The following is a 27,371-nucleotide window of genomic DNA, read 5'->3' on the forward strand; positions in this document are numbered from 1 at the left end:
AAATTTTTAATGGAGTGTCTCGTGTAACTTGTTAACATACAAGAAATTATTAAGCTTTCGCTTCCTCCACTCCCCTTTCCTGTTTGGATGTTGAAAGAAAGCCCTAATTGCTAATTTGTGATTAGCCAGCAGCACAGAGTGAACTTAATCCTGCGGGTTTGCATGGTACTTGCCTATGCATATATTGCTTCTCTCAGGAGCAGACTGCTGAGTCTCACGATTTGCAATGGAAGCTGTAAACAATCTGCTCTTCTTTCCGTGAATTCAATGCTTGTATTCAGAGAACAGAGGTAACGCTGGGCCTGCCAGCCCTGAAGGGAGATGTTAAAACATTGGACGCTATGGGAAGAAAGGGAGTCATGAGGTTTTTTTCAATCTTGCTTGCCCAGGAGATGGCACTGTGCAATAGTGGGATTTTACCTGCAGTGTAGCGTGCGTGGGGCGGCAAGATCATGATTATTTGAGACATGACAAACTAGTGAGATTCTTGAGTCAGTAAGAGCAGAATGTAGGTCCTGCGGAGAAAGTCTTGACCTCTACTTCTTTTAGGATGCCATTGCATGCTTTTCTCTGTAAAATGTACCATACTTTGTATGCTGTAGGCAGGCTCATTTTAAATCTGCTTTGCACTGCTGTGTTGGGGAGCTGTCCTTCGTGCATACTCTAGTATAATCAGAATCAGAATTGGGTTTGCAGGTGAAACTGGCCACTGACAAAGTTTTGATGCCTTTTAAGCACCCTTACTTCTGAGATTTCTGTGCAATCCTTTGTGCCCCCCTAGATACTTCCTAAACCTACTGACAATGGAGCCAAAACAAGTATATTCTATGTGCTTGAAAATTGGAAAGTGTGCTGGGTTTTGGAGCCTCTGTATGTTCCTTCTTTCTGTCCTGCATTTCATGCACTGTGTTCTTGCTAGAGGACCAATGGTTTGGTTTAGTGCTTGTGTATAAAGCACACAGAGCTTTCTTCAGGAATCTCTGACCCCACTTGGAAAGACCTGAGCTGACTTGTGCTGCCAAATGCAGACCAACACAGCTGAGATAAATCTAGAAGATCTTCCTGGTCTTCTTTTTTTAATGCTGATAGGTTGCAACCATTTCCATTTCTCCCTCCAAAAACAGTCTGAGATCAGGAGCTTGTACAAATCTGAAGGGAGTTCTAATCTTGGAATGGATATACTTCTTTATAAAACCTTGGGCAAGCTGTTTAACCTTCCAGTTTTAATTCTCCAAAAAGGTAAAAAGAGGTAATATTTCCTTACCGCACAGAGGTGTTAGAAATATATTCATAATATACTTTAAAGCTAGAAATATTATGTGAATGCTAAGTATTAGTGTTATTAATTGCATCTTAAGTGGCCTATACATCTACAACAAAAGCTTCTTAGTGAACACATACCCTTTGAAATAGCCTGACCCTTTCCACTTTTTCAGAGACATTAATAGTTTCCTGGCTCAGTGTTTTAGGAAATGTCATCATAGTCTGGAGGAACCAATAAAAACATAAGTCACCTATTTTGTCTGATCATTTTATGCCAGGATATTTGAGGCTGGGAGCTGTGGAGGGGTAGGAGGGGACTGCTCCATTTGTGTGGGTGGAAGATGTAAAAGTTTTAAGACCATTTTAGTATAGCTTTTCATATTAAGACTCTAGAGCTATATGAGAAATAGTGGTTTTCTGTGTTCACAGGCAGGGACTTGTGATAGTTTTAGCAACTGGTTAAACAAATAAAAACAGCTTTGCTGAATAGGCCGCGTCTGTGATCCTCTTTACTGTCCCCATGCTTTTTCCCATTCCTAAACCATTGACTGCTTCAGCAGCTGATGAAAGGGATGGGGTCTTTGGAGATGAGTATTTTGTTGGTTTCAGGCTTACATTGTCCTCTAACAAAGGCAAGAGAGCTCTCATAAAATGGCAGTGCCTTAAAACAAATAGTGGTAAAAGATTATGGAAAATTTATTGGTGAAACAATAGCTCACTGGGTATGGTCAATGCAGACTGTTTCCCACTACCACAAAATGCAATTATTTAAATTAAGGAACCACTATATAAATTCTCAGTAAAAAGTATCATTACATGAAATTATGAAAAAGCAAACCAGCAGTGTCTGCAGCAGGCATCCAGTGACACTCCGCTCTCCATTATGAATGCCAGCATTCATGACGAGCTAAACCCCAGCATCCTTGCATGGGGTTGTTTCTCTCCTTACTGAAGCAGAGCCTCCAGCAACCATGTTACTGTGTCCTGACCACAAGCTCTGTAGAGCAGCCACGAATGGTGAATTTTCCCCTGCAGTGCTGTCTCCCCCTGCAAGTTTCAAAGACCCCTTAAGGGACTGGGAGATCTCTGTTGGTGCTCACTTATGCCTGGGTAAATTGCATGGAGCTGGAGAAGACTGCCAGTGCCCATTTACCCTCTACCTCAGTTGGAGCCTGAGTCTAGTATTTGTCAGCAAGCTAGAGAAACTGAAGGATAACGCTTACTTCATCCTCCATACTTATCTTTTGGAAATGAACTGCAGCACTGAAAGGGACAACTGCACACTGCACCATGTTATGCAAACTCTCCCCCCCAACACAATCGAAACAGTTAACACCATTTCTTTTCAACATTTGCTGTAGCCTCAAATGGAGCTGATATGCAGAATTCAAAATGTGTTTAGGCTGCTTTTCATGTACTGCAGACTCCCATTCAAAAACCCTTGAAGATTTCAGACAGATATGAAAAGAAGGCATGGTTCCTGAGGTATGGCATGAGATCAGAGTCCAGCCCAGAGGAGAAGTTGCTACTGATGTAGCTGCCTTTACATTCCTGAATCAAACAAGAGGTTAATGAAACAGTTGCACAGGTGGCCAGCAACCCACAAGGGAGGCGTGATGTTACCTCTCACCAGACATCTGTCCCTCATGCTGTTTGGAGGCTTCTCTCTCCACCTCTCGGAAGTGCATATGCCACATGCTGGATCTCATTCCTTCTCCTACCCATGGAAGTGTGTGTTAATCAGCCCTAAGGCCGAGATGATATACCCTGCTGCTTGCCACTCATCATCACCATTTGGAGATGTTGCATTTGGTTAGCAACAGCACTCTCCACTTTGTGGTTGTCAAGATTGATTATCCTTTTCTTCTTCATATGTACATTTTGTCAGATCAGGCTTAATCTGGCGCTTTGTTTTTTGCCGTGAGATACCCCTTTCCGACTCCCCTGCAAGCAGGAGCTGGTTCTGTGTGCATGGGATTCTCCTTGATGTCAGGATCTCCGAGCAGTGCATGGCACCAGGGTCATTGCTCAGTCCCAGAGCAGAGTGCTCAGTCTCTGAAGCCTTGAAGTGTCTTGAGAATGGCCACACTGAGACATGCTTCTTTCCCAGGGTGATACCACTGCTGCCCTGAAGAAAGAGGTGCATTGAGCAGGATGCATACATGAAGTGGCATGATGAGCGACAACATGAGTGATGTTGTCACTCATTCCTGCAACAAATTGGAAAGAAAAAGCCATGGGCAGGTTGTCTTACCAACAGTTCTGGGGCTGCTGGGCAGGCAAGACTCCCTTCCCTATTGCTGTCTCCCATGTTCTGATTTCATCTCCGTTCAGTGGGTGTAGACCTCAGGGAAGGGGGAACTTTGGCTTTTCTGTCATCCCTGCCTCACGCATTGTTGGGGCTTGGGGGAGGAGGAGCTCCTCTCAGTTATGTAGCTAGATCAGTCATTTTCAGATGGGGGCTTTCTGATTTTTATTGCTCTGCAGTTAAACTGTCATGGAGAACGCCTGTACCTGCACTTTCAAATAAACCTCTCATTCCCTCAGCCAACAGAAGAAATGTGACCTAAACAAGAAACAAATTTAAAAACAACATTGCCATTTTTAATTCCCAGCTTGCCCCTTCCTCCCCTCAGGGTTTTGATGATGGCTGGAATTTACATGCTTACTGTAGCTATTTAACGAAAACAATGAAACTCCTCCAAACCAAAAGCTAAAAATTATTCTATCCCACCCAAAGAGATTAGTGAAATTGAAGCCATAGAGAAGAAGGAGGCAAAATATTCCTTACACTGTATTCGTATCCTTGTGTCATAGCATACGACTTGGCTGTAGCAGTCGTGTGAAAATGAATCTGATCTGTTCTGTTGGGCTGAATACCCTATGGTGTCTCTGTTTACAGCAGATACAAGGAAGAGGCCTTGTCTTCAGACATGTCTGTGCAGGACCTAGAAGACTTTTGGCTCTACGTAGTTAATAATAAGGCCAAAACCTCTCTGCCAGCTAGTGAAATGAAAATGCTGTACTTCACAGCTATGTCATTGGAGAATTATATTTCATTAGAGCTGATATTAAAAACTCTGATGTCAGCTGTGAAATGTGGCTGACTTCAAATTTGCAAAACACATAGGAAATTTTTTCCTAGTGTGTTGTCACTTTAGAAGTCTGGCAGTCCTTTAGGTTCACTCATAAAACTTTAAGCTCTCAAAAGGGGAAGTTCCTGAGGCTATTTCCCCCAAACTTTAAAAGCTTTGCTTCTACTAGCAAGTGCCTTTTTTATAAAGCATATGCAGGTAATGTTCTGGATGCTTCAAACAGCAGCAGTCGTTAGGACTTTCAGACTGGAGAACTGCAGATCAGGTTGTCATGACATATAAGATATTCCTGACATCTAAATGACAGCATTTTAAAAGTTAGTGATCAGGGCAAAGAATAGCAGCCTCAGCTATTACTGGTTATTAAATGCAAAAAACTGTTTTGCTTTTTTCCCTGTCCCCTGACTGGGGTGGCTTACAGGCTTGCATTAGTGGGAATGGATATGTGCACAGCAATTGCTTTGGGCAGTTGTAGCAGGTCACTAAGCGGCAGAGTAGTTTCTACATTTTCACAAACTTCTGAACCATTTGCAAATTAGGCTGCTGTCTTTCTGAGTCTGTGGTCAAGACATGAAAGGCGTATGTGTGTGTAAACTTTTAAAAATTTACAGTTGTAAGAGTTATTTTGAGAAGGGGAAAAAAATCCAGTTATTTTTTACCATATTTAAATGTCTGATGCAGTATGCTAGTAAGATTACTTTGGTTACAGTTAGATTTATTGTAGGAGATAATAAATAATACTTAATTCTAGGCAGATTTTTTTGGTTTGGGTTTTTGCTAAGACATGGAAACCTTCTGAACGTACATACGTTATTATTTGCTAATAGCAAAATATACTGTGGGTAATCAGAGAAACCCAAGTTGCTTGTCAACTGAAGAGCTAATAAAGACCAGTTTCCTACGGATCTGTGTCCTTCTGCAATAACCTCAGCTTCACACCATGCTCCCAGTTGAAACCTCAACCAGGCAAGAGACAGCATGTGCTGTGTCTAGTTAGAAACAATGTCTGTGCTGTATCACCAAATAAACTGTATAATGACAGAGTTTAGCCCTTTTTTTCCTTCCGTAGATGCCCTGATTCTCATCTCCTTTTTTTGTCCATCCTGATTTCTCACCAGGTTTTTAGGAACTTCGTGTCTTCGAGACTTCTCTCTTTCTGTTGAAACTGGCCAGCAGTCACTGGGGCGACAGTAGCTGCTGTACAGGCAGCTGTATAACAGCTTGTTATATACAAGTATAAAGAAGGATATACAATAATTGTTTCTTTGTGAGCCAGGCCAGACTGCACCTTACAAAAGCGCTCTTATTGCTGCACTCACTGGCACGTAGCTTTTCGTACCACTTGTATGGAACCGCGGCACTTAGTGGAGCTGGAGCGGTGAACTGTGGTAGTGCAGTGGCCGCTCAGCAGGACGGCAGCAGGGAAAGGCTCCCTAATCCCCGAACAGGCATGTTTAGCTGTTTTGTTTTGAATTTGCTGGCTGATATGTGAAAGCAGGTCATTGTCTCTGCCCTGAAGGAGAGGGGGGGATGCTTGCGCGAGTGTTAGATCAGCCTGGGGCGTGAGGGTCTCCTTAGGGGATCGTGTGTCAGGCGTTATCAGAGGGCTCCTGGGGGGGGGGGGGGGGGGCAAACGTGACAGACTGGCTTAGGAGAAGTTCCTGAAGTGTGCCTCTGTTGGGCTTGTTAACTTCATGCTCTCAGGGCCTGTAAAACTAGGGACAAACCCACCACTTTTTGTAAAAATAGTAAAGGCATTAAAACACTCTCTGGAAACAGAAAACATTCCCATCTTTTATGGATACGTGGTCAGCCGGCTCTTGCTTATTCCCTTTATAAGCAATGTTCTTAATTGGACTATGTTGCTACTATTTCAGGTCAGCGTGTGTGTTTTCTCTTCGGTTGCCATGGCACTGGTAAGACAGATATGTTCTGTAGATGTGTTTGCGCTCTTATGAGAGTTTATTTTCAGCACTGCATTTGTAGCATGATAGTGCTTGCAGTATTTTTCCATGCCTCGCTGAAGTCACCCCTGTCAATGCTTCTGCACTTGATTATATGTTTGTCATACATCAATCTGTTTTAAGTGCCCACATTTGCATCCATTGGAACCAGTGGCTCCCAGAGCCTTCATATTTAGGATATTTTATATAATAATAGGTACATATGGTTAGGGGCATTATGTAATGATTGCAATCTTATATAAGCATAAATCATAGAGCCTAATCTAGTGGGTTTTTTTATACAACTCAATAAACTTGGCTGAGCTACAATTTATCTACTGAGGAGGTGCCAAATGTTGGTTTAAAGATGATGGAGTATCTAACATAGATTAACTATACAAGTTATAGCTAATAGCTTGTTACTGAGCTCTGTCATGTTAAAAAATGTACCATTAAAACAAAGCAGAGCAAAACAACAGCAGCAGCAACCATAGCCAAACCAACCATCTCTTCTTTTTTTCTATAATGAGATTTTCATCATGCCGATTGAAATACAAGTATCTCAGTACTTCAGCTTTTACTTTTCGCTATGACAAAAATAACTTTGGGGAAGCCTGAAGGGCTTTCCAAGGAAATTGCACAATTTGAAACGTGTTGAAGTTTCTAAAAATGAGTCAAGAGTAGAGTGGACCAGGACACCCTAATGCCAGTTCTGAGCCCCTTCCCCTTGCCCTGCTGAGGCTTCTGGTTGCTTCACTGACCCCTACAACTAGCTTCAGTGCGAAGCATGCACTTCTACTGTCTGATGTTAGTCTGATCACCACAGAAGAAACTGTACATCACAATGGGTTTCTCAGAGAAACTCCTGAAGGCTGGCATTTTGTTCAGCGCTGAGTGCAGGGTTCAGGTGGTAATACAGTCTTGAAGGAAGCAGCAATTTTATAACATTTTGTTTAAAGTGGGATTTTTATGTTGCCAGAACAAGTAAAGCAAGCCTCTTTAGCCTTCGAACCTTTTTTTTTGGTTGTTTTTTTTGTTTGTTTTGCTTTTCTGTTTTTAAGGTAGCATCCCTAAGAGCTGGTTGGGTTTCGTTGTCATTAAAGTCACTGGGAACATTAGAAATATGGATCAGCTTTGGAGAAAATGGTGAAAATGGAAGAAGCCCACAGTTGCTAAAAAAGGGTTGGCTGTTGCTGAGACAGCAGAGAATTGTAGAAACGTTCATCAAGTTCATTAGCAGCAGATATAAGAAAAATGCAGAAGTGTTATGTGCTGCAGCAGAATGCTCTTGTTTGAGAGTAACAAACTCAACGGTCCCTTTCTGTTAGAGCACTGCAAGACCCAGAGGTTGCATTGGGAGTGACAGCAATCTGTTGTCTTTTCCACAGCGTTGATAAAATTTAACTTTAAAAAAAGGGCAGGGGCAGGCTCAAAAAAACCCTACCTTTCTGTTTAGTGTGTTTAAATTTGCTCAGGAGCATGCTCCTCCCCTGGAAGGTGTTGAGGGGTCTGTGAATGAAAAATAGTTAAAAATGGAAGTACTGCTCTCAGCTGTTTCTTTAATCTTGCTAACCTGAAGTCATCCCTCAGTAGTAATCTCACAGACTGAGCACTCTGCAATAGCCCCTTTACGCTCTGCCGAGTGAGGCTATTTAAAGAAGAGGGAGACAGTGTTTTCTATTGCACCTGTTCACGTTGGCATGTTCTTATGGGTTGTTTTTTTATGGTGTTGTAAGATTAACAGAAGAGACTGTTTTCCCCTAAACATGTTTACCCCTATTGAGTTTTTACACTTGAGGTCCTAGTTTTCTGACTGTTAGGATGATCCAACATCATTCGAGTTAACAGATACTTGGCTTGAGTGAGAGTAAGAATTGACCTTAATTGTTGAGTTGCAGCTGAGGCAGGTGGGTTGACATCCTTTCCTTGAATGGGCCGCTTCTCCTTGCAGATGTGATCTAAACACCATTGCCGTGATTTTGGTCTTAATTTTCATGCAGTTTATACGCCAGTTCTTGTATTTGTTAAGAACACGTGCTCCTGGACCCTCTTAAGTCTTTCAGGATTTTCAGTTTATTGTTGCTGTAAAAGGCTTTCATAACAGCCTTTCCTTGAGTTGGTTTTCTGTATTTATTTAATGCTTAGAAATTTGTCAGCATCATTGTCATTTCCTGAAAAATTATGAAATGGGCTTTAAAATAACAAGTATATTGTTTTTGTTAAAAGAAGAATCCTTCTTATTTGCCTCTGGGTTTTTTTGCTGGCTTGTCAGTCTTTCGTTGTGCTTTTTAAGTGATATATAGCTATATTAAGTGAGGCAGAGAACTGACAACTTTTCAACTTAATTCACTTTTTCAAGAGGTATGCTATAATGCTGCTGCGGCTTGTTTGCTTATGCAGGACTCTTAGCATGCCTGTATTGCCACATCTGGTCTTTTGAACTGTACCTTAAACAGAATACCTTGCTTGATCCTAATGCAATAGTTCTGATGGCGTTTAGGACTGTCGTGTAACTTTTCGCAGAATCTATAGTAAATAGTGGAAGTCAGAAAAACATCGTACTGGAATATGTGTGGGCCCTTTAAAGAAATACTAATGTCAGCTCAGCTGAGCTCCCAAATTCAGGTTTGGCAAAAGAAAGATTACATAAACAGAAGTATTTTTCCCCACACTTGGAAGAAATTGGTTGGAAAAATTTAGAATTCCCCATAACTGCATCGGGCTGCTGTATTCGATGTTCGAAAGTAAAAATAACTTTTCACAGGAGTGAAGTTAGCAAGCCTAGTTTGCCTTGCCCAAGTCATGTGAAATCTGTGTAACACAGACCAGAGATATATAATGTTGCTGCACAACAGCTATTCCTCATCTTCTCCGAAGGTAATGTGCCTGAGCAGCTGGAAGGATCTGGCTTATCAAATGCAGCCCATTGACCATATTGGTAAGGCCATGATAAAGATACGCACAGTCAGGGTGGTGAACGTTAAATTAGAATTTTGGAATTCTTTAACTGTTAATAGTCTAAAAGTTGGTGACCACAGACCAATGCTCAATTCATCCCCTTCTAAAAAGAAGAGTATGGGAATTTGAAAAATTCACCCTCACATTTAGCTGGAATTCATTTTCATGTTTTCTATGAGGGTTGTTTGATCTGATCTCAATGCCTCTGTTTGTGTTTCTAGTATAAATGCCTTTCATTCTTCCTCTAAATTATACCAAATGCTTGTTGGGGAAAGCAGATGTTTGCACATTATAAAAATAAATAAATTGAAAAGGAAAAGAAAGCTAGGAGGGCATTTTGATTGCCCGGTCACTGTCACATAGGGAAGATCCACCTGAAATCGTGTAAATCATAAACATACAAGTGGAAAGATCTTTGAGATTGGTAATCATATATATTTTTAGGGTTCGTACAGTGCCTGCTGATGGTTGGAGCTTGAGCTAGTAATACTGATGCTAATGCAGTGAAAGAAGTGATGTGATCAAACTGACTTTCTTGAGCATTGACAATGAAGCAACAACATCCCGTTTCCTTTAAGCCCCGGCATCCTTTTCAGTCCTTTTGTGCCTTTGCATTTTGGCTGTGCCATACAAAGCTGTAAGCAGTTTCTATAATACATTGGTAACAGGATTAGTAACATTAGAATATAACATCCATCTCTTGATGAACGTGGTTGTAAGAACACATTGCAGAAAATGCAAGTAAAATCTGTCCATGATTTCCGAAGACTGTTAAAAAAAATTCAGCTGCTTATTTTGCAGCTGCATGCAACCACCTCTTTCCTTGATGCTTAGCCAGTTTGGCTTGTTAGAATTTGCCTGATGGCTAGTTTTCATTCACCACTACTGTTGTAAATGCATCTGTTCATCGTGGTTACTTTCCTTTGGATTTTAAAATCTTGCTAGATTGGATAAGCCATATACCACTCATTTTAAAAAGTTAAAAGAAAAAGCAGCTTCTTTGCCCCTCTCCTTCCTTCTTCCCCTTACCTTACCTTACCTTACTAAAAGGAGAGACTTCCAAATTGCCAAGTCTCTATCTTGACTCTTCTTCCATTTGAAAAATTTGTTGACAGTTCAATTAAAAAGAAGACAGAAGAAAGAGTTGTGTGAAGAAAATGTAGCCACTTACTCAGTTGTCACCACAGGGGAGGACTAGAAAGGTGGAATGAAATAATTAAGGTTGGAATTTGGCCAGGCCAGGAGTGAGGGAGGATGGACAAGTTCATATCTTTAATGAGCGTAAGTGGCAAGACTTAAGTTTTATGTCTTTGGCAGAAGAAAACATCCTGCAGAATGCTACGGAGGAGGGAGGGCTTTCGTCCTTGCTTAGGAGAGAGATGTGTTCTTTATAAAATACTGACACTGCAGCAGTGATGCTAATGCCATGCTTGATGAATTCACCCATGTGTGCTTGCTGAGGTCAGATGGGGTGGTTAAGTATGTTTTATGACAATATGTATTTTTTGAGAGCTTTGTGTAAGCTCCTGTGTGAGAACACTTGAGTTGTAGGTGTGCCTGTTCAATAATATCCCATCAGGTGCTGATGTTAAATTTGGCTGCTACTTTTGAAGGGTTTTGATGATGGATTGCCTGAAATCTTTGAGCTGTGATTTCTGGAAGAATGTCAATTTGACGCCTGTCTTTACAGGCATATTAAAATTATTAAATACGGTAACTGAAGCAACATGTGAGATCCCATCATTTGACTCAGTGGCTACATGAAGGCCTCCATCTTGTTGTAGCCTTTGTAGCATGTGTTGTCATTCTAGCCATGGAGCCTGAATTTGGAACACAGTTTTCTTTCCAATTGAGAGATCTCTCAGGAAGGAGCTGTAAAATAGCTTCTGTAAGGGGTTAATTCCTTGCTATGTTACAGCCAACTCTCATTTAACCTTGATGTCTGTCTGGGTTTTGGAGTAACAGGACCATGTTTTCTCCCAACACCATTCACTGCATCAAAGTATTGCAACAAGTATGGTGGCAGAGCATGAGCTGCTATAATTACATTAAGCAGTACCTGCTGCTCCTTAATCCTGCCTCTGCTTCTTACAGAAGTCCAGTCACAATTTTTTTTCAAAGGCTAATATGCCTTGTGTGTCCTTTAGCCTAATTTTACATATGCTTTGTTTGATTTGTGTTGTTAGCTTTGTCTGATTATCTTCTCCAATTTGCCTGCATAATTAAGTGTTGACTTAAAAAGAAGACAACTCTGGGCTTTCATGAACACAGGCTAATATCAAAATTAAACTACATGGTACATGTGATTGGACCAAGACCTGAACTCTTTGATTTCTTCTTATTCAGGCTGAACTCTCTGGCTTCAGTGTTAAAACTGGGAAATAATAAACCCACTTTGTGGGTTTTTGGTTTTTTTAAATGCATATTTGATGTTATTTCTCTCCCCCCAAAAGAGAGGCAGCTTAACTCTGAAGTAAAAGAATTCCGTTTTCAGGGCCAGTAATCAATTTATTTTCTGCTGGGAAAATCGTAGAAAGGAACATCAAATTAAATGTTGGCCTTTTTAAAAAGCAAATAAAGCAATTCAAAACTTGCAATAGAATCACATTCATACATTCTGGAACTAGAATTACAGGATTATTTATTGTTTATATTTTGGGGGTGTACATGAGGCCCTTTGAGGCAAGTACAGCCACATGCAGGAAATCATTTGGCTTCTTATTGGAGCTTTGAGTCTTTGCATACGAAGAAAGTTACTTGTTCAGTGAGCTGGCCACCAGTTGGTGGCTGGAAACAATATTTATGGTTCAAATGCATTTAGTAATTTAGTCAGTCAGGAGAACTAATCACTTATTTGGATTTTTAGAGTGCTACATGGAAAGCAGTGAGGTAAGATTTTCTTTAAAGAAGAGTGTTTAGCCCTTGAAAAATTAAAAAAACACTTGAAGTACAGTTGTAATCTGAAAAAAACTTTGCAGACCTGGCAGCATTTTACTTGATATTGCTACATTTTCTTTTTGGTTTTGGATTTGCCCAATTTGTTGACCTCTTGCTCTTTATTCCCACCACCCCTGCAGTATTTTGGTGAAAAGAGCTTGTCTGATTGGTGTAACATGAGAGGTATTAATTGCTAAGGGTCAGGTTTGGATGTCGGGGACATCTTATGCTTCTTTGAGTTTGTAGAAGCCCTCACCTACTGTATGGACTAAGCATGTTTCACAGATAGTCACAGCAACACAGTAAACATGTATCTCACTTTGCATTTTCACTAGATGCTGAAAGACCTATGGCCTCTCCTGTGAACCACTTTTTCAGCTGGTAATTTGCGAGTGTCTGGCTTATTCCCTTCCACTTGGTGCACCCTTCACCCTCCCTCTTAACCTTTGTCAAATCAAAAAATCACAAAGCCGGTTGGGTTAGCAGAAGGCATACAAGCATACCTTGAATATCCTACAGCCTACTCTGAGCCATGCCTGTAGTAAGCAGCCTAGAAAGATGAGCATTGCTTACACAATTTAGATCAGTAAGACTTCAGGATGAAGGTTGGCCCAATATAAAACCTGTGTACAGCAGCTATAGGAAAGCATGTCACACACAGTTTTACTGAGGTTGCTAGTAAGTTCAGCAGTGATTTTTTATTTCCAATTATATTTTGGTCTAGGCTTCAAAGAAAAAAAAACATGCTTGGGTTTCGCACAGTCCAGCTTGGTCATATAGAAGGCAAATCAATTCTTTTGGGGGGTTCAGTTACCAGCTGCTTTCCTGGTCTCCATTAACTCTTTCCAGAGGGGCTGAGGCTGCTAACTTGGCAAGGAAAAGAAGACTTATCAGCTGGGCACACCCCCATGATAGGGCACAGTAGACTGAATAGGTGGCTGGGCATACTCTTAACTCTGAGCTGCTGTACGGTGATTTCAGTCTGGAAACTTTAAAAACGTACTATGTTCAGAAGCCTCTTCCTGGTTCCCCCCATCAGGTTCCTTTCCTATCTTTCAGGATCCACAGTTTTTCTGGTCATTAAAAAAAAAAAAAAAAAGCTTGCAATACATGTCTTCATTCAATCCCGTTCTATTTAGCGTTTGACCTGGAAAATCAGTGGAATGAAACTCATGGAGTGAGGCTTGGACAGTGAGCAGGAAGAAGCTACTGGCAGAGGCAGTCTTTCCTCTCTCTGACATTATCTGCTCCTTCTCTGTAGGCAGCTTTTTCATCGTCTCCTTTGACTAGCCTGCTCCTTCTCTCTTCTTCCTTACGGCCGGGACAAGATTCTTGCTGGTTATCTACTTTCTGTTAGCGGGGAGGTCATGATTTGTGTGTGGTTATGGCTACTTTTGTTTCCCTTTACCTGAACAGTGAGAGGCAGGAGGAGGGACTCAGCTGTGCTGAGGGAAACCTCTATAGGCTTGGAAAGGAAAACAGGAAGCCCTCCAAGCAGTGAGTAATTCTGTTTTATTACCCCTAGCCTTGCTGAATGCAGATATGTTACAATATACCCCTGTGTGCAGTCCTTCTGCTGTGTTATTTGGGGCACCAGCTTCAGCTGTTACCTAAAAGCCTGTCCTACACATGCACATGTGGAGTACGTTCCCCATTAGTCTTGAAAATGGGTGTTTTCTACTGCTTTGTCCTCAGTGGAAAGCCCAGTGAGTTGGTTTCTAAAGTAGAACATTTGGTATAATATCTCTTCAGTAGTGAAGAGGTCCTTGGATAATGTCAGCTATGAAATTTATTAACGTTTTCATAGTCAATAAATTACTGTATGTGCTTAAAAATCAGTCTTTCGTGATTAAACCCAGATCTTCTATGTGTATCCAGGACTGTATTTCAGGCTTTTTTTTTGGTTCACAGTTTTATGTTTTTGAATCATTTAAACTGTCCTCAGAGACTTTTAAAACATCTCTAACAGTTCTTACTGGCAGCAGAGACATATTCGTGGAGACATGTCAGATAAGCTGGAGACTGTATAGTTCAGTGACTGAGATGCTCGTAACTCCAGCAGATGTGTAAGCACTTATTTTCTTTACTTCAGCTGTAGCTTTTTTTTTTGAGAATACTTTTTCCCTCTTTTTTGCATGTAAATGCATGTGAAAGAAAATGTAGTTCTTGGGTCTTTGGGGTTTTTTTGTCTTGTTTTTAAATAAAGGTTGTTCAGTATTGGTACTTTTTCTGAAGAGTTAAGAAATAATATTCAAATTGTATGTGTAGGTCTGAAGTGCTGCTTTAGGTTTTTTTCTGAGAAAGACTGACTTATCTGTTCAGATGAGAAACTGCTAAGCTGTCAATAGAATTTGTGACTTTATCGTTCTTGCAGAGAGTACATGGAAGTCTGTTATGTGTTGTATTGTTTTATGATGTTAAAACATGTTATTTGTAGAGTCCCTTGAGAGTGGGAAGGTGGACCACTTCATAAGAAATCCTAAAGGATATGAAATTTTAATTTTGGAAGGGCATTTTCAACATTAAACACTTGTAAAAATGTAAAAAAATAAATACTTTACTGTATATATTAAGTTGAATATCAGATTCCTTTTTTGTTCTTTAATGGCTAAATTTCTGTGACTAGAAACTAAACTCTGGTCTCTACCAAACCAATAGGAAGTTTGATGTTTAGTTCTGTGTGACTAAGATTTTGCTTATGGTGTTTATGTCTGTTGGGCTGGTTTCTTCTCTCAGACACACCAGTGTAGTCTGAAAATAGTTTGCTGGCCATTGGCAGTCCACAGTGGTAGGTTATTATAAATAATAGTACTCCAAAGAGATTTAACCTTCATATTCAATAAGGAAGGCTTTGGGTAGACTGTCTCTGCTGATTCCAAGTCTTAGGCTATCATATTAGAAAAGGAAAGACGAGGCATTTCTTATGTAGTTAGGACATGAAATATGAAGAACTTTGTAGATCAAAACCAGCTTACTGAGCTTCACCCAGGAATCACTTGAGTAATTACAAAATATGTTTCAGGTTTGTCTTCTTTCCCTTTGTGTGGAGCAGCAGAGAAATATTATTTAAGATGCTTTTAGCAAGATAAATCTATATCTCAGATGTTCTTGTGCATCTGTGGTGGCCATTTGAGCAGATCTTTGTGGACAGCATAAAAGGCAGATTCTGGGATCTGATACTGCAGGAATTTTAGAATCTGGTCAGACAGTCTGTAAGTGTGATAGCCAGAGCAAGCAAGAGGTTAACAATTCAGCCCTTCCAAGTGTTTTGGCATTAATTAAGAGCAGCAGAATTGATAGACACATTAATTACTCTGTTACATTTTTTCCAAAAGAAAAATTCCAAAATTACAGTAATTTCATGGAAGTATTGCAATAATGTTCTTTAATCAGAGATCTTATAGCAAGAGAATGAAAATGACTATCCATAGTGGGAATGCATGACATACCACCGAGCATCAAGAAATATCCATAATAGGAATTTGTTTTATAGTCTTTTTAATATGAAGCCAACAGATCTAACAATCATCTTCTGCAACATACTTGTACACTTTGCTAAGTTTTTATCGCTAGACTCCCCAAGGAGTTTGGGAAAAAGGAAATAAAAAAACCTCCAACACTAGTTTTGTTAACCTCCTTCCAACCCACTAGCAGCTCTTGTGACATTTTTATAGTTTAGGGAGCAAAATATAAAAACAGTCTGCAAGGGCATGGGATGCCAGCTATTCTCTATAAGGTGAAAGTTTCTAATTATTTTATAGGACATGAATTGCCAGTGGTAGAGGCTGTGAAATTTGCACTTCAGTTTTTGGAACACAGCTTCAGACAGTGGCCAGTGAAATGCTTTAAAAAGAGTGCTTTACCTAGAATTGTAAGTGAATCTCACAAGGCTTTAAATAACCTGTATTATAATGTCACTGTGGTTACGCATGAGAATAATTAGTAAGGTCTGCCTTGTTTTATCCACTACATTACTGGCAGAGTATCAGAAATGCTATACTTTGAAAATGCACATTAAATGTTTTTCCATGGTTCAGTTGACGGTAAGTCTTGTTATTTATTTGATTTTAGAAAACAAAACAAAACAAACTATTAATCACTGCAAGAAAATGTAATTGATGATCTAACTGCTGTATTGGTTCCATTTTCAGATTTATTGTAATTAGCTGTAAGCATATGTCTTGGCCTTATTTGAAGACTTCATTTAGACTTTCTTTGAAGTAACAGAAAAATTCCTGCATAGGTCCAAGGCGCAGTAAAGACCCCTGGAAGGCTAGCAGAGGTGATAGGATTGAGGTGTGAGGGGTATGTGTGAACGCTCACTCAGCTAAAGGGTATGAAAAGTGGGCAGTTTTGGGGCGAGAGGTTCAGGAAAAAGTAAGAACCCGATCGATATCAGAATAGATTACACAAAGATGCAGAGTGGTGCAATTACGGGCCTAAGTCCAGGGAGCTGCTTCCCCCCGGGTGTTCCTCCTCTCCCTTTAGCCTTCTTGGGAAGGGGGTGTCAACTTAGCTCCCTTCCAGCCTTGCTGGGTCATCCTGGAGAGCTCAGTCATTTAACTGGATAAACCAGTTAAAATGTCACAGTAGGACAAAGTTTGTGAAATACCGCATACTTGGAGCCTATAAACAAGATGTTTACTTACCCAACTCTGTTCCCACTTGCTTGCATTCATGACCTAAAGCTCCTGGCATGGCGATGCAGGATGGTGCCAGTAGGCTCGTTCTTTTTTTTTTTTTTGTGGCTGCTCCTTGCTTAGAAACATAATACATTGCTTTTTTGTTTACTTTTCCTGCAGTTATGTCAGCGTAACATAACACACACTTCAGATACAGTCAAACAATTCAGACCTGCAAATTGGCTTTTGCGTGATGAGCTGTGTCCCTTGTCAGCCTTGAATGCAAGACAGAAAAAAGCCATTAGCCAGTAGACTCCCCGAGTCTGGTTTGTTCAGGGCTAACAGCAGTGGTGGGTTTCTACAGCTGTCACTGAGGAGTGAACAGAAGGTTTTGCTCGGAGCCAGCTCTACAGAGCTCCTGTTTACATGTTTAGTGGAAATAGACTCAAGTCAGTCTGCAAACTCTGCCATCTTTTTTATTGCAAAGCCATATAAGTAATTAGAGTTCAAAGGCAAGTCGAAAGTAGAATGAAACAGCTTTGTTACAAATAAAAGTTGGTTATAGCCCAGATTGTGCCTGAATATGCTTTTCCTCATTTGTGCTTTGAATGAAACAAATGTGCAAACAAGGCTTTGCCTCGTAATTAAGCAATTAAACCGTCTGACTATACATCTTTGTCTTGTATGAAACAAACATCCTTTTTCTGGTTGTTTTTTAGACTGTCCTTTCAACTGTTTGTTACATTTATTTGTTAATCTTGTTTTGGATTAAATTCTTCAGATCAAGGGACTGCCTTACTCCTCTGAATTACACATAACATAATGCAACTGAGTCTCTCAGTGCTGTTGCTCTAAGAGGTAACGGCTGTCTTGGTGCTTCACTTCTATGTAACTGTGCATGTTTTCTTTGTCGGTGGCTAGAGAAAAATTTAGTCCACCTGTTTTCATTTAGTCTTTCAGCTGTCTCATATTCCTAATGACTGCATGATTTGTAACTCTCCCCACTCCCCTCTCCCCTGCGCCCCCTCTCCCCCCAAGTGTAGTTTCTGGTCTAGGATAGAGCTATTGCTTCCTAATGATTTTATGTATACACCCATATATCAAGACAACCAGAGAATTATTTAGAGAATCAAGGCGAGGACGTCTTGAATTTCCTTTTAAATTAAAAATGTGTGCCTGCTTTCCAGGAGATTCTTTTCCTGGAATGCAAAACATAGCTCAGAACTTGCAAGCAGTGCTCGCTAGCTAAACTGAAGTTATAGAAATCTCCCAAACTGTAAATTGTCAGGGGGGAAAAATGAACCATAAAATAGAAAATCTGCCAGAATATTATATATATGTATGTGGGACTATTGTAATTTTAAACACAGTATATGTTGGGTTAATGTCAAGGGTGACCCCAGGAAAAGAAAGCTACGGAAGTTTCATCCCTTAATATCCCTGTGTGTGGAGAATCCTGCTGGTACACTTGATCCTTGCCAATATAAGATCACCGTGTCATAGGAATTTGTCCTAATAGTCTAGTTAGTCTTTTAAATCTGGTAAAAATCAAATGGCTGCGGCTCTAAACTACATCAGCTAGGGGAAAAGTATGCTCTCCAGTGTGGTTGTCTGTGTGCACGGTCTCCCTTGGTGTGTGTGCATGCTGCTGCTTGAGTTGGAGAAGCCTGGGAGCCGCCAGTGACAACAAAGGGAGATTCCACGTGCCTCCTTCCTCTTCCTCTGTGTTCTGCACAGAGGCAGCCTGCCCTGGGGCACGTGCCCTCACCAGCTCAGCTCCTCTCCTCTGTCTTGGCAAGGCAGAATGCTTTGGGGATTTGTTGCTCTTTGCTTGAGGTTATTGGAGTCTTTCTAGTTTAATTCACTTCTTTTGTGAATTTTAAGTTTTTTAGCATCTTTTTCTTTGTAGTTTTTAATTTCTGTCACTCTGGGACAGCCTAATTTCCCACCTCGTGTTTTCCCAGCTGAATTGTAGCCACACACAAGCCATGAGAGCTCTGTTGCTCATGGAGGAGGTGCGTATCCACCTCCTTGTTTGTCCAGGTGAAAAGCACAGTCCACTTAGGTGTGGGGAGGCGGAGTTTTGAGCCCAGGGCCAGAGTACCTTGCCAAGAGAAGGTTCAAAGCTTCCTTCTCAGCAGGCCTTTATTTTGTTTGACACACTGGTGGTCAGGCTGTCGTCAACTGAGCATCTTCATTCACAAATGGAAATTCAGGATAGTGACACAAGCTGATTGTATCTTTGTTGTGGCAGCAGATTGCTTCACATCTTTCCATCGTAAAGAAATCTGTTTCATCGCTGTGGTTTGGCCATTCACAGAAAGTACCTCTGGTTCATCATGAACCATGATGACTAATGAGGGGATTCTCAGTGAGGCCAGCTAGAGCCTTGCAGTGGCTCCCTCCTCAGAAGGAAGAGGGCAATGCTGGGGGGTTTTCACCCTAGTGACTCACTAGACTAGGGTAGGCTTTTTGGAACGGGTGTAGTGTTCCCTATAGATCATCCCACACATTTGCATCTCCCTGGTTTTCTGACCTTTCTTGCCTTAACCTTGTTAAGATCTGTCTTATCTTCAGTGTGGACCAGTCAGGTAGGGCTTGTTTTCACTGTGACTATTTCTTGTCTTTCAAGAGAGCTCTGCCAGTCCTTGGAGGCTTGCCTTCCTGTACAGGTGTCCCTGTTAATGAGGAAAAGCTGCATCTTGACGCAATTTCAGCCCTACAGTCTCTTCTAAAAGGATGTTTTTCTGTATCTGTGTTATGTTGTATGTTTCTATGCTAACTGTAGGTGTAGAAATGCATATATACTAAGCTCTGTGCATCTGTAGCTATGGTTATAGTTCAGTTTCTGATGGATTTGGTGACAGGTTTTCTCTCAGAGAAATGGGATAATTCTCATGGTTGCCATTACTGGGTATTGAAAATTCTCACAAGAGAATGAGTGCAAGCCTGCCTGCTCCCTTTTTTAAGAGGATTAGGTGTTTGGGGGCCTATCATTCCTGCTAAAAAGGAAATTTGAAGAGGTTCAGACTGTAGTTATTGACCTGCTCTCTTACTGCCCTGTGCTGCTACACAGCCCTTTTCTAAGATACAGCATTTCTCCTGGACCAGCTAACCTCCTTGCTTTAAATGACTATCGAGTTCCACGTTGGGCTGGGAAGCGAAGCTGCGCTGGTTTGCTCCCCTCCTCTCTCCTCTGGCTCTGGCATCCTTGCCTGAGGCATGTCCACACTGCTGGTGGCACGTGTGCTTTCTCTTTCCCCTGCCAGGGGTTCAAACTGTAGAAGAATACATTGCTCTGCATTTCCATGTTCAAAAGGCCCTCGTGTACCACCAGCCAAGCTCAAAGGTGGTCATGCTGGTGGACTGTCATTTGTACGTTTTGACTAGTGTGCTAGGGCAGAGCTGCTGGTGGTGACTGGGACTTGTTCATTCCCTGAGAGTACACATGACCTCCAGTAGCATCTTAAAATGAATATTCCCAGTCGCAAGGTCTGCAGAGCAGCTAACGACTTCCCCATCTCTGCTAAGCACTGGTGAAAAGGGCATCAGGCAGGATTCAGTTGTTGCTGCAGGGTGGCTCTCCAGTCAACGTGCTGTTGGAGAGTTGGAGATCCTATTTCAGAGAAGTGGGGTAAGGGAAGGACGTACTAATGAGGTCCCCCATAGTGTCACCATGCAGGTGAGCAGCCATTTAGAGAAGAAGCTAACATTATTCTCCAGTAACTGGAGATTATTGTCCATATGCACAAACGTAACTAACCCTCCTGTATGTTTGCCCTGGGGTCGTGCTAGGAAAATTAGGGGATTCTAAAATTTAGAGTAAGCAGTGTTATCCCCTGTTCTTTTTTTTTTTTTTTTTTTTTTTAATCACATGTCCACAGTGAAGAACAGGACAGTCATTAAAATACTGTACCTGATATTGTTAGGCCTAAAAGGAATATGGCTTGAATGACTGTTCCTATGTACTGCCATGGCGTAATAAACATTGAGATGACATGTTCCAAGGAATCCTTAGTTACTGGACAATAACCATTTTTTTAAATTAAAAAAAAAAGTATGAAATAACTCTTCTTCAATTTCTAGCACAAACAAATCAAATCATGGTTTGGATTAGCTAGCTGAGGTAAGCAGTTGGCTTGACTTGTAGCAATGTAGCTGGTTAACATATGTCGGCTCCCTGTTTTTCCTTTTGACGAAACAAGCTTTAAGTAGCTTTTTCTTATAGCCACCTTCCTGCTACCTTTTCTGTGCTTCTCCTTGTTACTAAATATGTGTAATTTGTCGTCATCTTCTTTTACTTCATCTTAAGAAAAGTGGGGAGGACAAAAGAAAAATCTGCATTTGCTTGCAGCCCTGATAACTGTGCTGTTTTCTTTCTTCTAATTAGTTTAGGATCAAACACAGGAGAGCAGTACTGGGTAAGACCAATTTTGGCATCATGCAGTGTGCTAAACCTTGCATAGCGATGCTCTAAAGTATAACCTGGAAATCACAGAAGACTGCTCGATTTTATATCCAAAAGTGGGGATAACAGTGTTTCCTTAGTTTGTAGGATTGGCTATATTCAGTAATGCTTGGGTGATTAAATTCTGTGGGGATAGAAGGCAGAGGGGCCTGTGGATCCTTCCCTGAAAACACATAATTTTGAGCTATTTTGCATCTGGAAGGAAGAAAGTTCCAAATTTTGAGGTCAACCGTATTAACAAACTTCTGCAAATATATTTTTAGTTCACAGAATGAACGTCAGATTTGGCTGGTGAAGAGTGGCTTTCCTTCTGCTAAGTACGTTAGCCAATACGTTATTACAAAATGAAGTGTTTTGTTTCCCATTTTTCTTTCAACTGGCAAAGTGTAAAACTTCCAATTTGCACTTGGCCTCAGAGGAGACTTGCCTCTGCTCTCCCTTCAAATTCTTGTATGTCAGTAGCTTTGTGGTATTGTGGAAAAGTCAGGGAGATATCACTGTTCTCATAAAGAAGATGGAAAAATGGCTAATTTTTGTGTAGATTCAGAGTTGCAGATGTTTGCTCTTGTCTTCTCAGGAATGAAATTTATTTGTTATGTGCTACTAAGACTTTAAGATAATCAGGGGGACATTATCTCACTATAAAAATAATTGAAACCTCCTTTCAGGATAATGCACATGTGGCTAATATAGACATTGGCCACAGCTGTTGCATCTGGGGATTTTAAGATTTAAGGTATTTCGTGAGTGCCGTACTGCGATCTCATGTTGGTGGATATAATTTCATTGACTGCAGTTGAAATTGTTCTTTATTCATTCTGATGTGAGATCACAATCCCTAAAGCTTTATTGCTAATGTATTTGTTGTGTTTTATGTATGGCTCTTAGGATATTGGAACATAAGATTAAAAAAACTTTTTAGTATGCTGAATTTTCAGAACCCCACTTCAGGCTGGATTTATTCCAATTCTATTTCGACTTACAAAGCCAGGGAGACAGGACAACTGACTGGCCTTAGGAAGCTTTGGGGTTTGTTGCCTGTCCTCTTATAGAACCAAATGTGGATGCTTTGGTTTTGTAATGTTTGGACTCAGACCTGCGAGATTCTCAGTTCCCCAGTGGTGTAGGTGTCACTTGAGAATTTTTGCAGGCTCCATCAGCTTTTTCTCAGAATTTCATATTTTTATGAATCAAGTGGTCCAGGCACTGGGATAATGCACTGCTCTCAGTGTAGTGCAGCTTGGCTACATTAAGAGGATTTTTCCTTAGTAGTTGGGGATGGATGAGACTTTGACTACGTGGGATGGGACTGGTCAAAAGCTGATTTTCCCTCTCTTGCTATGGTCCTAAAAATTATGGATTTTTGTTAATACTGGAAAACCAAAAGGTTTTTGTCCAAAAGCTAACACTGTTTATGAAAGATTTTGAGTAATTGCAGGTCCCGTTTTCTGGATTTCAGGTTTGTGGTTGGGAGGATGAGTAAGTTCTTTAAAAAGTACATGCAGCTTTTTGAGATCTGCTGATAAAAGACACTAGGAAAGCACTGAATGTAGTGCTTTTACAATTGTTTCTTCCTTAGTAATTAATTTACCTCTAAGAGGGGAAAACACAAAAATGTTGAGCTCAGAGTATTGAATGAGTATCCTCAACTGCTCTGAGCCACTTGTAACTTAATGAGAAAAAGAATTATTTAGGATATCAGTCTAAGCGTAGTTATCCCAACAGAAGAAAAAAAAAACTCACTGAAGTATTTCCTCTGAAATATTCACTCTGTGATGTTCTGCTAGTTCAGTAGCACTATTCTGATTTTACTTTGTCTTAAGATTGATTGTTAGGGCAGTCAAAACTGAGAGTGATGAACCATTATTTTAGTACCTAGGTAGTGTGAAATTAGTGGGTTTCCCAGCAATCAAAATGTCTGGGGACCAATACAGGGCTCATGTTGTTTGTGTTATGAATTGTCGGTTTGGTCTACATGAGCTCGTACTGGAGTGTACAAAATGAGACCTGTGCCCAGTGCCTCCCACTCTGCGGGTCTCAGTGCTTCAGCTCAGGCAATGGAGGTGCCCATGTTCTCAGGTCCAAAGATACTTGTCATCGCAATAGTAAAAGAAGTGAAGAAATTTGAGTAAAAGAGCATGGCTTCCTGCAGTGATAGGCCCACCATATGTTTCTTCTGCTTGTTTCTGTATTGTTAATATTTTTCCAACCTTTCTTTTTCCAGTGAATTTCACCTGAAAGTCTGTGGCATGTTAAAATAGAAAGGTAATCTTCAGTATTAGAGGATGTTTAAAGCATATACTTAAAATACAGCATAAATTTCTTCTACATATACAGGGAGAAACCAGGGCTGGGGCTCATGTGCATGTGGCCTCAAAAGTGGACAAAAGCTGACATGCCTGGCAGTTCACATAGCTTGTTCTCAGCAGAGCATTTTAATAAGATGGGAGGATTTTCAAAAGTACTCATCAGTCGCTTGATTCTCTTCCTGCTGAAGTAGATTGTTTTGTTTTGGAGGTTGGGGTTTTTTTGTTATTTTTTCTGCTAACTTAATCTGGGAGTGGATCCGAACCAAACTAAGTGCTTCTGTAATCTTCTTTTTATAATGTAGTGGCCACGTTTCTTGAATCACAGAATCACAGAACAGTTGAGGTTGGAAGGGACCTCTGGAGATCATCTAGTCCAACTCCCCTGCTCAAGCAGGGTCACCTAGAGCACGTTGCACAGGATCGCGTTCAGGCGGGTTTTGAATATCTCCAGAGAAGGAGACTCCACAACCTCTCTGGGCAACCTCTTCCAGTGCTCTGTCACCCTCACAGTGAAAAAGTATTTCCTCATGTTCAGATGGAATTGTCTGTGTTTCAGTTTGTGCCCGTTGCCTCACGTCCTGTTGCTGGGCATGAAGAACATTAGAAAACTGTGTAGTTCTCTGCACATGTTTGCAAGCATGCACATGCACGTAAGCTGCAAGTTTGGATTTTGCCATGACCTGTTCCTGCTATGTTCCCTTGTAAGATCTAAGTATCCCTTTAACCCCGTCATGATCTGTATATGGGGTTTGTGTTTTAAATTTCTTTGAATAATAAGCATATTTAATTGCTACTAAACATTGTTTACTTCCTGCCTCTGAATGGTAAAACCTCAATGTCTATTTTTCATATAATGTTTCCAGGAACCTAATGCAATCCCAATGGTATGCCGTAGGGAACAGCTCATGAGGTCAGCCCTGCTTCTTACTTATCTTGGGATTCAGCCCTTCCGCACTTGTTCTTCAATAGTAAAATTCTTGGTTCAAAGCCAGTATTGAAAGATGAAAACAGCATGGAGAAACTGTGTCGTTCACCTGGAGCTGATGGTACTCTGGTGGGAGGAAGGCCATATTCCAGACAGGCAGCCTTCCCGCTGTGGGGCACTGGATAACTTTTTGCACTCTGTAATAGCGGCAAGGAATCTTTTCTTTGTGGATCAGACGGAATTTGAAACACCTCTGGCAGGTTACATATTAATGTGTATCTTGGGCCTTGATCAATAACATCTTGACACAGCTGGAGAGTAAGACATACAGCACTTTGAAGAGCATAATGGCTGGGAAACACGCTGAGCAATTTGTGAGTAAAGAGGGCATTTAGCTACTCTTTAAAATTGTTGCTCGTGCTTATATGCAGGATCCCCCTTGCTTTTTCTGGTAGTAACCTTTTAAAATCTTTCTCAATTGCTGACCTCATTGTTATCTGTTTATTGGAAATTTAACTATATTTTAAAAGAACTTGAGCTGATGCCAGCAACAACATGTCTGAGCAGCTCTTACACAACTTAAACAGGTAGCTTCAAGCTTGAGGTCATTTGAGAAATGTTGCTTTAGGGACTAAAGTCTAAAATATTATCCCAGCAAGGGTTCCTTAGAGATTTTAAAAGTACTATGCAGTTCCCTAAGGTTGAATACAAAAGCATTCATATTATCTGTTTTATAAACACAGGGATTAAATATAGTGGTTTTTTGGAAAGGATATCTGGGGGGTGGGATAGGAGGATGAACCTGAGGTGGAAGTTAATGTTTTGCAGAATGTTGATTTGACATAATACTGAATAATAGACTGCTTAAATTACGTGTCACTAAGAGAATGTGTTCTGGCTCCATTTCCAAATAAAAATAGTAACAGTAATAACAAATTACTGTCTAATTTTCGAACTAATCCCCATGTTTGGGCTCCCTTTCGTCTCCTGAATACTCTTACTGTTGCTGTCTGCAACTCTCAGATACCAGTTGGAAGGAGATAACTGACTTTCTTTTAGAAGTGACACTGTGCAATGTCTTGTCTTCAGATAACTGTGTTCTTCAGTGCTGGTATTAGTTTATTGACATACCCATCAAGAGCAGTTGTCCCTCCAGTAACTTTTCTTAAATAGCGTGGTTAAAGACTGTTGCTACTAATCCAGATGACTGAGTTGGAGCCTTGCTTTGAACTCATAACAGATGTCATCAAAAGCTCCCTCCCTCGAGCCAGCTGTGAATGCACTGGGTACCTCGATAAGTGCCTGGTCCTTCTGAAAGAGGGAGTCAGATGAATTATTTTCCTGTGTGCTGCGACTGCACACATTGCTGTGCCACACTAACTCAGGCTGCCACCTCACCCTGGCTCTGAGATCTTTCAGCTTCTTTCTTCATTCCCCTTGCCTACTGGAGAGCTGAGAAATTTGATGCTGTTTAAGTTTTGATTAAGTAAGAACTATGGCACTTATTCTGACTAGAGCTAGTGTTATTAACCTACGATATCAATACCTAATGGAATAAGTAAGTTCTTTGCGGGGTGTTGTTAGTGAAGTTCTGATTTGTTAGGTTATCCCTTTCTACAGTCATATTTTTAGACCTAGAAGGATGTAGAGCGAATCAGAAGAGATACTAGGGAAAAAATGCATTCTTATTTGGGGGGAAAAGATGATCTTTGGATAGTTGTTGGCTCTTTTTTTTCCCCCCCCCTAAGTTTATTCAAACTGATTTTTATACCTCTGAAGTTCTGCCTTGTTACAAAAAAGAGGCCCTCGGAAGCTTGAGCACAATAATTAATTTAAAAAAAAATCACAAAGTCTTCTGTGCCATGAAAAACCAGTTCAGGGTAGGGGAAATACCTAAGTTGACATTCCCACACGGTTTTCAGCATAGTGCAGTCTGCTGCATCATCCATCATCTGAGTGTTGCGATTGCTTTAGCTTGGTAATGTCTCTTGTACACCAGGGTGAGGTGGTGGCTGTGATGTGTTTGCATTAACTGCAGTAATGAAAACCATGCCCTGAACACTTCTTTTAAAGTGGTGCTGTTGTGCTGTGTTTGGCTGCTAGCAAGTTTGCTCATCACAGTCAGTTAACCTGTAAATGACATCAACTTCTAAGGTGTTTCTCTCTGAAGGGAGCTTCCAGGTGTTTCAGGCAATCCTAGCTGAAGCAGTCCTGGCTGCACATTAGTTATGGTGAGGCACTATTCAAAGGAGGCTGGCAGGCTGCAGTCCGGATCATTATGTGATTTAGGTAGGAACAATAATCTTCCCTGCTCCAAAAAGTGCAAGCACAACTGTGTCAATGTATTAAGCCAAAATCCATTGCTGTCTGTCTGTGCTGATTCGCAATGGGAGCTGACATGAAATATCAAAGAGGGATTAACGTGCACAGCATGCTGCTGTTAAAGGCAGTGGTTAAGTGCTTGTGCCGCTTGGTCAGACCACGACATGAAATTGTGGTGAGTGCTGAGTTGCTAATGTCTCCTCAGGTTACTTGACTTGGGTTCATGTGTAAGCAGGGAAAGGTGGCTAATTGGCGGGCTTGCTCAATAACCAAGGGTTTTAGAGAATTGTTGAAGAACAGGCCTATAATATCACATCTTCCAGTACCTCACTAATAGGAGCAGCCACAAAAAGCATTACTGACAAGGAAGAACCAGTCTGCATTTAAATTGACATTTTAAAAATATTTTTCTGCTTCTTTTTTCCATGTATATTCCATGTTCTGCTAACCAAGCTCTCCTTGGCAAAGAGAAGTTTTTTGCAGAGCTTCCCATCCAGGGTTCTCGCATTGTTGTGCAGGAGAGCATGAA

The 27,371-nt window shown here is 40.9% G+C and overlaps 1 protein-coding gene across 3 annotated transcripts in view; it reads left to right on the top strand.

The window, feature by feature from the left end:
* CMSS1 (cms1 ribosomal small subunit homolog) overlaps window positions 1–27,371 on the top strand; it is a 117,128-nt gene that overhangs the window by 35,979 nt on the left and 53,778 nt on the right. The window contains exon 1 of one of the 3 annotated variants that reach the window (XM_013950095.2): window positions 14,240–14,262. The exons of the other annotated variants lie outside the window; for them this stretch is intronic. Coding sequence (XP_013805549.1) covers window positions 14,259–14,262 — 4 coding nt within the window. The 5' untranslated portion in view covers window positions 14,240–14,258. Of the gene's footprint in view, window positions 1–14,239; window positions 14,263–27,371 lie in introns of those variants that run through there. 3 annotated transcript variants of the gene reach the window in all.

Source organism: Apteryx mantelli, chromosome 1 (genome assembly GCF_036417845.1).
Source record: "Apteryx mantelli isolate bAptMan1 chromosome 1, bAptMan1.hap1, whole genome shotgun sequence".
NCBI lineage: Eukaryota > Metazoa > Chordata > Aves > Apterygiformes > Apterygidae > Apteryx > Apteryx mantelli.